The sequence below is a fragment of the Chrysochloris asiatica genome, unplaced genomic scaffold, assembly GCF_000296735.1.
Source record: "Chrysochloris asiatica unplaced genomic scaffold, ChrAsi1.0 scaffold00006, whole genome shotgun sequence".
NCBI lineage: Eukaryota > Metazoa > Chordata > Mammalia > Afrosoricida > Chrysochloridae > Chrysochloris > Chrysochloris asiatica.
This window is the reverse complement of record NW_006408524.1, coordinates 17798598-17810485: the sequence shown is the minus strand read 5'-3', so window position 1 is coordinate 17810485 and position 11888 is coordinate 17798598. Positions and strand designations below refer to the sequence as shown.

The window sequence follows — 11888 nt, the reverse complement described above, 5'->3', positions numbered from 1 at the left end:
TTTCTTGAAAGACTTCAGTTTGTATTCTATGAATTCCCGGAGATATCAGCATGCAGTAAATGAAAATAAATATACTTGAAATGATAGTTTAAGTACATTTATTTTCATTAAATAAATTTACTTTAAAAGATACTGTTTTTCTGAGTAAAGTAAGGATTGAGAGATGCATGTATACTGATGTACAATTGTATAATGACTTCATCAGTATGTGCATTTAAAATTTAAACTATCCGTTTTCTTCCATCTAAAAAACTAACTACTGTGCTTTTTTTGTGTGTGTGTTTGTGGTGAGATGTGATGAATGAAAGTTTCATATTTATAAAACAATGTCATTGAATTTCCTCTCATTTTTCTTTAGGTCGAGATTTAATCTGTATTCAGTCCATGGATGGGATGCTTATGGTGTTTGAGCAGGAAAGCTATGCTTTTGGGAGATTTCTCCCTGGGTCCCTCCTGCCTGGCCCGCTCGCTTACAGTTCTCGGACAGATTCCTTCATTACGGTCTCATCCTGCCGACAAGTAGAAAGTTATAAGTAAGTTTGGATGTTTAATCTTTGAAATCATTATAATTTTTGGTGAGTGTTTTGCTGGTTCAACAGGAACCCTGGTGGTGCCGTGGTTAAGGCTTTTGGCTGTGAATGTAAATGTCGACAGTTTGAACCCACCAATTGTTCCATGGCAGAAAGATGAGGCAGTCTGCTTCTGTGAAGATTTATGCCGTTGGAACCTCCAGGGAACAGCTCCACTCTGCCGTGCGGGAGCTCTATGTGCTACACTTGACTTGATGGCAGTGGGTTGGTTTGTTTTGCTGCAGATTCATGATTTTCTACAAAGAGCTAGAATATTACAAATATAAAAAGAGACTGGCTTCATTGAGTTAGACAATTGCAGTGATTGAGAGCCTATCATTATTAAAAAAAAAGAGTTGAAAGGCACTTGATGGCTCAAATGCACCAGCTGCTCCTTGGAAACCTTATACAGGGTCGCTATGAGTAAGGAGCTCTGGTAGCGTAGTGGTTACGAATCAGGCTACGAACCTGAAATTCAGCAGTTTGAAACTACCAGCCGTTTCGTGGGAGAAAGATGAGGCTTTCTGCTCCCGTAAAGATTTACAGCCTTGGAAACCCCGTACAGGGTCGCTATGAGTTGGAACCAACTCCACGGCACAAGCTCATAACACATAACATGAGTTGGAACCGACTCAACAGCAGTAGTGATTGAGAGTGTATCATTAATGTATTAAAAGTGTTTGGAAGTCTGAGTAATACTATAGAGATATTGTGGAGAGACAGACTTGGGTTACGATCTTCCTTTTGGTGCTCACAGCTGCGTGACTGTCAGTGTTCCGCAACCTGCCTGTAAAACCAGACAAACCAAGCCAGTTGCTGTTGAGTCAATTCTTCCAAGACTCCTCTGAATGGATTTGAACTGACAACCTTTTGGACACTAGCCATGTGCTTACCATTTGCAACACTTTTCTGGCTTTCAAAGAAAAGGATAATGTCATTTTGCCAAGTCTCTTACCTGAATTTACTGAGATAATGCTTGTCAAGTTGCTAGCCTGTCGAAAGTGCTCCATAATTATTGTCACTGCTCACTGATAGCATAAGGTAATAAAGCCCACTGTTGAGTGAGAAAGGCAGATACAAATTGGTCTGTTTACAGTGATTCAATCGTACGAAAGAATGGATGCAGCATAGGAAAACTAACGGCCAGAAGTACAAATTTTGTTATGAATGTTAATTGTTTTTTCAGAAGCGAATTCATAGTAGAGGTAAAGTGTGGAAATGATCCTTTCAAAGCAGTTTGTGTTCTTTTCTGGATATCCTTAGTGATCTTGTTGAATTGTGTTTAAGGGAGATCTTTTCTCCCCTCCACTAATTTCAGTACACTAAGGTTTTGAGATTTTGAAGGATGTGTTTTTTGTTGGAAGATGTGTTTTTTGTTGGAAGAGAGATTGGGGAAAATAAAATAAAAATCAATGCTAGGAAAAGTAATAGACTTAAAAGATTTCAATATATTCAGTAACTTTATTGTTGTTATCTTACTGATGGCAGCATCTCAAACTTTAAATATTCAAGCAACACATCATTACAGTTTTTCAGTATTATTTTTGGCCACATGATTTCTCCCAGGACAGGAAGAAAATATAAATTCATCAGGCAACAGTTGTAAATTTTTATCTTCTTGTTTTCAGCGTTGGATGTATAGTAAGTTAATGCAGTTTTTTCCTTTGTAAGTAGCAGTCTACCTTTTGTGAGTTTTTGTCAAGGTATCTAGGGTTCAAAACTCTGAAAGTAAGCAGTTGTTTCTGACTAATCAGGTGTGAACTGATGGTAGTAGTGCATCATCATCTCACATTCCTTCATCTGGACTCTCACGGTTCTTGTTGACAATGAGTCGGTCCCAATTCATGTTGACTCAGTATAGGGTTTCTGAGGCGTGACTGGTGAGTTTGAACTGCCAACCTTATGATTCAAACTGACCTTGAGGTTCAGTGCTTATCCTATAACAAAACACATTTGTTTGCGAGTTTGGGAAAAATATCTGTATAAAATATTCACGACTTTCCAAACTTCAGCAGTATTGAGGAGGTCTGCTTTTCAGCTTTGCACACAAGTCTGCGTCTTACCTTCTGCCAAGTAGCGATATTGGCAGTACTAGCCAAAAGGTCACAATACAAAGATTTGAAAGCTCCATTACTTACTCTTTGAAATATGTGCGTTGGAATTAATTTGGTAATAACTCTAGCAGTGATTTGATGAGGAAGCAATGTGGAGGTTATTTAATGTATGAGTTTAATCTTTCAGAAGCCCACACTGTTGTATCTGTGATAATTTTCCGACATACCAATCTATTAGATTCATCTCCATTTAGGACTTTACAAAAATGTGCACTTTATCCATCATGCGAATCTTTGAAAATGGTAAAAATGTATGGGATATGTGATTATAATGAAATCATGACCATCAAGAAGATTTATAATATTGCATAAGTATGTTGTAACTAGTGTGTGCTTTCAGGTTTAATAGATTGAATTAAATGATCATTACTGTTACAATTTAGGATGAGAGAAAGCTTGAAAAATGTAGTTTTGCTCTTTTGAGCTTCATTAAATCTATCTATAATCAGTTAATAGAATGTGATCAGTTAATAGAATAGGCTTATAAGACATAATGCATTTTCACTTTTGATATTAATATTTAATTAAAACCAGCTCATTTTTATACAAATGGGAACTATCTAAGGCTGTGACTGTCCAGCTTTAGTGTGAATAAGAATCCCCAGGGCAGTTTCTTATAAAATGCATTATTTTCACATCAACAGCAGATTTGTATTGAATTGATTTAGGGATGTTGTTGTTGTTGTTAAGTACCATGGAGTCAATTTCGACTCATAGTGACCCTGCACAGGGTTTCTGAGGCTGTAAATCTTTACGGGAGCAGAACGCCTCATCTTTCTCCCGCGGAACTGCTGTTTCGAACTGCTGACCTTGAGGTTGTCAACCTGACTCGTAGCCACTATGCTACCAGAGCTCCCTTGATTTAGGGATAAGATCCAGAAATTGCCATTGTAAACACATACTCCAGGTGACCCTAATTCAGGGCCACACTCAGAGGATTGTTTTTCTTTACAAGTGGGAACATTGCTGGTCCTTATTTTGAATTGGGGGAAGGAGGCTTTCTTGTTACCACTCTCTTGGCCACGTGTGCCCAAAGTTTGGATCATCTTCTCTTCCCTGTTCTTTCCTTTGACTGCCAGAGTTAGTCAGTCAACCCTGCTCTCTATGTCTCTTAGTCCGTTTTTTCCTTCTCTTTCCCCTTCTTTCAGTTCTTTATCTTTTCACCTTGATTTCTGGTGTTCTTACCTCTAATCTAGGCATTGAATAGTCTTTCTCATGCACATTGTGTAAAAACACTTAAGCCAGAGTAACTATTATAGCCCATTGAGAAGTCTAGCATGTCTTACTTTGACATCCAGTGCCTTTTATAATCACATTCTACTATACCTCTATATTGGTGTCCTGGTGTGGCTCTGTGGGTTAATGCACTAGACTGCAATGTGAGTTTGAACTGCAAAGTGGTTCAGGCTCGCCAACCGCTCCTTGAAAATCCTATACAGGGTTGCTGTGAGTCTGAACAGATATCATGGCACTCAACAACAACAACACCTCTATAATGTGAGCTTTCAGATTTGGAAGTCACTTTTAAAATTAACTGGCTCAGCTATCATCCTTTCTTCACCTTTGAGATATATTTAATGAGTCAGCATTGACCTGCAGCAACCAACAAGAAGACATATTATTACTTTTCCCACTGATTTAATTTTTTCATTTTGTACGGTTCATTTTTATGTCTCTCTCTCTCTTTTTAAAATATTTTATTGTGAATTATATGATAGTTTACATGGGAGAATATTAGCTTCACATTCATCCTATCATGGCCATGGTTACAATCCCCTCCATGCATCATCAACCAACCAAAGGGTATACCCTGCAAGCCTGCCCACCCCCCGACCCCCAGTCTTCAGCACACAGCCCCTCTCTCTCTCCGGGTCTAAAGTCCCTAGCTGCTCCATCTCTTCACATCATCGTCTCTGCCTCCATCTCTGGCGTCACTGCTTCTCTGGGTAGGGTCCCACACTCCGCTCTTCTCTCTTGATGGTCCCAGGGTCCTCTGCTCCTGGACTGCAAAATCAACCACTCCCCTCCTTTTGCTACAAAATGTCTACCTTTACATTTCCAACCCTCACAGCCAGTCCTGATAACAATTAGTCACTATTGTTTCCAAAGATTTTTGTGCAAAGCAAATATTGCCTTCTTGCAAATGTTCCAGAGTGTGTCTTATAACATCAGGTTTCTGAAAGCAGAATCTCCATCTTGACATCTGTTTACTGACTGAATAATTTAGTTGAATTATTCAACCACTCATTCATTCAGCAAACATTTTTCAGGACACTCTTCTGTGCCACACACTGTGCAAGGTACTGGAAATGCAAAATCAAATAAGACTTCTCTATTGCCCTCCAGCAGTTTTCAAGCAAGTGCCAGAGACCGCAAATCAGTCTGCTCTTTCAGTCCACTGTCATACAGTATACAGCCAAGCTTTCTGTGGCATACCCAGGGCAGTCTAGAGATGGGGATCTCTCAATTCCACTTGAATTCAGGGAGCATTTCCTGGTGGAGCAGTGGGTTAAGCATTGGGCCATTAACAGAAAGGTTGGTGGTTTGAACTCACCAGCTGTAGCGCATAGCAATCTGCTTCTGTAAAACTCACAGCCTCGGAGACCCCATGGAGCACTTCTCCTCTGTTCTACAGTACAGGGTCATTAGGAGTTGGAATCAACTCAATAGCCATGGGTTTAGTTTTCTGGTCCTAAACAAGTAGACTGGCCACAAGTTTTTATTTTTTCTCCTTTTCTGTTACCTACTATGTAGTTCCTACTACATTGCTAAGCAAGTAATGGTCTTTGGGCATTTAAATATGTGTTTGTTTGACAAGTTGATTTTCAAAAACCAGACTGTGGTCTTCACAAGTCTTATGCTCTGATCAAATTGAAATATTTGGTGTTCCCCATATATGTTAAGAGTCACTAGAGAAGGGTCTGACTCCACAGCACTTAGTAACAACAACATATTATGTGAAGGGATTTTCTCTCTCTCCTTTTCTCATGCTTTCCCTGTTTGAATTGCTGTTCACTCCTTCTCTGCATATAAACATTATTTCTGAAACCTCCCTGCCCCCCTTTAGTTCTTTCCTGAACTAGCTGTAAGTAATGTCTCTTCGTTCTCGATTCCCGAGTAGCTTTTTAATGCTTCCCATAGTACTAATTATACTTGCACTGATGTTAAATGTTTGCGTGTTTACTTTTCTCCTGGTCTAGACTAATGATTCCATGAGAGTATGAATTTTATATCTTAGAAAGTGCCTCACACTGTAGTTGTTGTTAAGTGCCATTGAGTCAGTTCCGACCCATAGCAGCCCTGTATAGGGTTTCTTAGGAGCAACTGGTGAGCCAACTTTGTGGTTCACACTGACCTTGCAGTCCAGTGCACTGACCACAGTGCCACACCAATAGAGTAGGCCCAGACTAAAAGACTTGCTGAAGGAGTGAAAAATTTATAATGAAAACTTCGACTTTGTTGCTGGCATCCTTCACTGTAAATGACTCTCCTGTGTGCAATCAACAATGTTTTAGTCATAGTTGAAATCAGCATGGTAATGCTTAGTATTCAGAACTTCCATTTCTAGTAAAGTTCTCCAGGTTAAATATCAAGGTTCCCAAACCTCCTGGTACCCCATTGAGGTGACAACTGTGTTTCATTTGAAAATAAATGACTTTGGAGGGTGTGCGTTTGTGATCTGTGGCACTTCAATCCATATTTCAATCACTCGGTGTGATTTTTATGATGTGATATGGCAGCCCACTAAATTATATGGTAGGGTTTGTCATGGTGCCTCATAAGACCTGTGGTTTTAAACGTTTGTGGCTCTTGGGTCAAAAAGCACCACTGTTCACCAGACTTGCTGTATTTGTGATTAATCCGTTTTTTTTTTTTTGAGAAATACCTATGGCATTCTTTCATAAATTCTTGTTACATTGATCCTGATTGTTTTTTCAGCAATCTCAACAAGGGAATTGTATTCTTTAGCTTCTATCATGGAACACTTAAGGCTTTAAAAAAATTTTTTTTAAGATCCAAGTGTTTTCTTAATTCATAGTTTCCTAGGCAGTTTGAAATTGTTTGGTTTTGGAAATAGATTTTCATGTACATTATTGGTCACAGTTGAGAAGGGTTAAGGAAGAACCATAAAAGAGAGGCAATTTTAAGTTTGTCATCTTCTAAATTTGTTGTTAGCTCTGTTTAAGCAATAAAATACTCTCCTGAGTTGTCTTCCAGGAAGAGCAGTGATTGGGATTTGGGAATCAGAAGTCTGTTTGGCTGTATGTCTGCTTGGTGTTTGGATAAGGAGGCCACTTTAGGGGCTCATGTTATGCTTCAGATGAAATAGTAACTCTTTGTTTAATGGGAAACTTGAAACAACTCAAGGAGATTTGGAATTTTACAGTGATCTCGTTAATCTCCATATCATCCTCCAGTGGGTTGGTGTCTGCAGGCAATGAGCCTCCTATGTTATTAATTGCTCAAAGTTAGATCCACAGCAGGACCAGCTCTCGGCTGATGTTCTGGTCACCAGTGCACACGCTGACTGTTCCTATGAACTGGGAATATAAGCAATGAGATTCGGAGGGTGGAATGTAGGCCAAATTCTTGGGCACCTGGGGAGACGTTGAGCTTTTGAAGGTCCATCTCAGATAGTGTGCAGAGATTTGCTGCAGTTTTTACCTGTGGCGTTTTTGAGCATGGTTTGACAGGGCTGCTTTAGATCTTCACCCTCCTACCTTTCTCATCATCCCCTCCCCCATGAATTTCTCCCAAGCGTCTGTAGTGGCCTTTCACGTCTCTTTCACTGTTTCATGCCTTTGCGTGTGCTATCTGTTTGACTCCAAGTGCCTTCCCCCCCCCTCCATAGCAAGCATGATCAACTCTCACTCATTCTTTAAAATCTAGCTTTCTCCTCCTGAACATGTACCAAAAAACATCTCCTCCACCCCAGTTACTTGCTTCTGCCGCTAAGTTCCCTTCTTACTGGGTACCTAAAAACGAAACAAAGCAAAAAGCCTGAAAAAAACAAACCTCAACAAATTGCTGTGGAGTTGATGCAGATTCATGGTGGTCCCCTGTGTCGGAGTAGAACTGTACTCCAGAAGGTTTGCAGTGGGGCGTGGGTTTTTTTTTTTTTTTTTGCATTCAGATCACCAACCTTTCTTCCAAGGTGTCTCTGGGTAAATTCAAACTGTCAACCTTTTGGTTAGCAGCCAAATACATTAACCGTTTGCGTCACCCAAGGGCCTACTGGTGTATACATATTCTCTATTATTACTGGGGATTCTGTGAGAGAAAAATGTGGCAGTCTGCTTCTGTAAAGATTTAAATCTTAGAAACCCTTTGAGGCAATGACCTTGTATTTTTTGGTTAGAATTAATATACCATTAATTTTGTGACTTTAAACTTTATAGACTAAATAAATCATTAAACAAGTCTCCAGGAACGCCAATAAAAATGTTTCAGCAATCTTGATTAGAATCATTCACTAACCCATCCCAAGAAATTTGGAAGACAGCTACCTGGGCAACTGACTGGAAGAGATCTATTTTTATGTTAGTTAAAAAGAAAGTTGAACTGCATATCTATTTGCAACAGAATGAAAGAAGACCCGTATGTTACACCGTATACAAAAACTAGCTCACATGGATTAAAGATCTAAATGTAAATCAGAGAACTATAAAGATCATCAGTGAAAAAATAGGGATACACTTAAGGGTTCTAATACATGGTATACATAGATTATCAAACATGGCAAAAAACACACAAACTATAGAGGACAAAATAGAAACTGGGACATACTAAAATTAGAAACTTATGTGCATCAAAAGATTTCACCAATAAAAAAGGAGCCCACAGATTGAGAAAAAATTGTTTTGCAATGACATATCAGACAAGGGACTAATCTCTAAAATTAATAGGAAACTTCAGTACTTCTACAAGAAAAAGACAAATAACCCAATTAAAAAATGGGCACCAGACATGAACAGACACTTCACCAAGGAAGACATTCGGGCAGCTAACAAACATGAAGAAATATTCACGATCATTAATCATTAAAGAGATGCAAATCAAAACAACAATGAGATATCATCTCACACCAGCATTAATAGCGAAGTTCACAGAGGACAACAACTGCTGGCGAGGATATGGAGAGACTGGGACCCTCCTACATTGCCGGTGGGACTGTAAATGGATCAACCACGTTGGAAAATGGTATGGCACTTCCTCAGAAAGTTGGAAATAGAAATAAATACCTTATGATCCAGCAGTTCCTCTGCTTGGTATGTTTCCATAAGAAATAGGAACCAGTATACAAGTAGATACATGCATACCAATGTTCATCACAGCACTATTCACAATAACAAAAAGATGGAGACAGCCTAAGTGCCCATCAATGGAAGAATGGATAAACAAACGTTGGTACATACACACAATGGAATATTATGCTACCTTGAAGAATATCAATGAAGCTGCAAAAAAACACCTCATAACGTGGATGAACCTTGAGGACATAATGCTGAGTGAAATTAGTCAGGCACAAAAGGACAAATATTGCTTAAGATAATTACTGTAAAATCTTAAGAAAATATTTCCATAATAAAAGAATAATTCTTTGATGGTTACCAGGGGTGAGAGGGAGGGCACAGTAACTCACAGGTTAAGTGATAGACACATGGTAGCTCAGGTGATGGGGAGGGCAATGAAAAGGAGGGGGAAGATAAGGCATGAAGAGGGGAGGGAGGTAGATGCATAGGGAGGTATGCATAGGCTAAATGGGATAGAGGTAGATTGTGACGGATGTATAGACTTGGAACAACAGTGCTCTAAGCTGTAGGGATAGAAAAATAGACTGAGTAGGTAAAGGTGGGGAAATATTATTAAGGTGCTTGACTGTTATGTGGATATTGGCTTTCTCTGCCAATTACTATTGTAATATAGACATTTATGTGGGATAGAAAAGAATATTAGGAAATATGATTAGAGAAAGCATGTAAGCCCATCTTCAGCCTATAACTGATTGTATTATCTAAAAGAGGACTAGAGTGTGCCCAGGGAAATGAGTTTCTTGTTTAGCCTTTGTGGAGTACGGGGCCTTAGATGGAATTCTGAGTCCCACCCAGACAGAACCTTTGGAGATGGGACATTCCCAATTGAAAAGACATGCAGACCAACCCAGAACAGCTAGAAGAGAAGATACTTCTTGAAAAAAGACCAGCAAGGGAAGAAAAGAAAAACAAAAACAAAAATAAAAAAATTGGCTGTGACAATATCAAGCAAACTGTTTGCCTTGGAGCCATCAAGGCAAGAAAATCAGCCCATTTAGGTAAACCCCTTTCTAAGATGGAAATTCAGAGGGAACGTACGAGCAGTCTTGTATGCTCGTTGGTGACTGCCCTGGTCAACTTGTGAGGGGAAGTGGGGGAAATGCAGCAATGAAGACATGGGCTAAGTTTGGCCATGTTCCATAGATACCTGATGACCTTGAGATAAGAGAGAGAAGAGGAAGGGCTGGCTGGTTTGAAGTTCAGGGAGACGTGTGAACTCCCGAGCCCAGGGACCTAGCCACTGGGGCCTAGAGTTAAGAATGAAGCAGCCAGCTGGTCTGATGTGGGGGATGGCGTGTGAGAACTTACAAACTTGCAGACAATACCCATTCGACCTAGTTTGGATGGCTTGCTGACCAGAACTGGGTCAGATGAAGATTAAGAAGTTTGATATAAGGAGCAAGAGTAAATTGCTACAACTTGATGAACTGGACCTTTGCTTATGGATGAAATTGCACCAAATTCCAACCGAAAGAAAAGGATTCTTCTTATCAAGAATCAAGCTTGCCACTTCAGCATACTGAGTTGATTGGTGGTTATGTGCCATGGATGGAGTCGGTTCCGACCCATCGTGACCCTGTACAAAGTTTCCGAGGCTGTACATCCTTATGGGAGCAGAAACCCTCAATTCTCCCGCGGAACAGCTGGTAGTTTCGAACTGCTGACCCTGAGGTTAGCAGCCCGATTCGTAACCACTATGCTACCGGAGTCCTGGTGTGGCGCTGTGGGTTAATGCGTCAGACTGCAAAGCCGTTTGAACTGCAAGGTCGGTTGTTCAGGCTCACCACCTGCTCCTCAGAAACCCTATATAGGGTTGCTATGGGTTGGAACCAACTTGATGTCACTTAACAACAAACTATCAGTGCTCATGTAAGCGACAGTCAAGAAATCAAATAACAGTTTGCACTGGAAAATCTGCTGCAAAAGACCTCTTTAAAGTAATAAAGAGCAAAGATGTCACTCTGAGAACTAAGGTGCACCTGATCCAAGCCATGGTATTTTCAGTCATTGTATAAGCATGTGAACTCTGGGCATTGAATAAGGAAGATAGGAAAAGAATATATGTATTTGTATCATGGTTGTTGTTGTTAAGTGCCATAGTGTCGGTTCAAACTCGTAGTGACCCTGCACAGGGTTTCCGAGGCTATAAATCTTTACGGGAGCAGAAAGCCTCATCTTTCTTCTGCAGAACGGCTGACATGGTATTGGTGAAGAAATTGAAAGTACTATGGACTGCCAGAAGAACAAACTAATCTGTTTTAGAAGAAGTACAGGCAGAATGCCCCTTAGAAGTGAGGATGCTGATACATCATTACACTAACTTTAGCAATGCTGTTAGGAGGGAACAGTCCTTGGAGAAGACATCATGCATGAGATAGTGATTGTCTCATTGATCATCCCCCAGTGAGATTGATTGACACCGTGACTGCAGCAGTGAGTTCAAACATAGCAATAATTGTGAGGTTGGTGCAGATCTGGGCAGTGCCACTTTGTTGTAAGTAGGGTGGCTATGAGTCAGGATCGGCTTGATGGAACCTAACAACAACAACAATAGCAGATTGAATGACATTAAGAGTTGCTTTTAAGAATAATTTAATTACTGAAATAGAAGGTGTAAAATACTTATGGAAAGCCATGGTGTCCACTACTGAGAATTTATTATATATGCCAGATAAACTACTCCTGGTGTTAAGTGCTGTTGAGTCGGTTCCAACTCACGGTGACCCTGTATAGGGTTTCCGAGGAGCAGCTGGTGAGTTTGAACCACTGACTTTGTGGTTAGCAGTTCAGTCCACTGCTTGCTCTACAGTGCCACAGTAGGACTCTGATAAACTGATATGTTCTTTGTATTTATCAATATATGAATCTGTTTATTGTTTATCTGTCAATAT

At 40.0% G+C, this 11888-nt stretch overlaps 1 protein-coding gene across 1 annotated transcript in view; it reads left to right on the top strand.

Moving 5' to 3' along the window:
• BBS9 (Bardet-Biedl syndrome 9) overlaps positions 1 to 11888 on the top strand; it is a 604103-nt gene that overhangs the window by 161843 nt on the left and 430372 nt on the right. The window contains exons 5-9 of the mRNA XM_006832142.1: positions 359 to 533; positions 5053 to 5063; positions 8590 to 8641; positions 10196 to 10208; positions 10641 to 10646. Of these exons, the coding sequence (XP_006832205.1) occupies positions 359 to 533; positions 5053 to 5063; positions 8590 to 8641; positions 10196 to 10208; positions 10641 to 10646 (257 nt within the window). The remainder of the gene's footprint in view (positions 1 to 358; positions 534 to 5052; positions 5064 to 8589; positions 8642 to 10195; positions 10209 to 10640; positions 10647 to 11888) is intronic.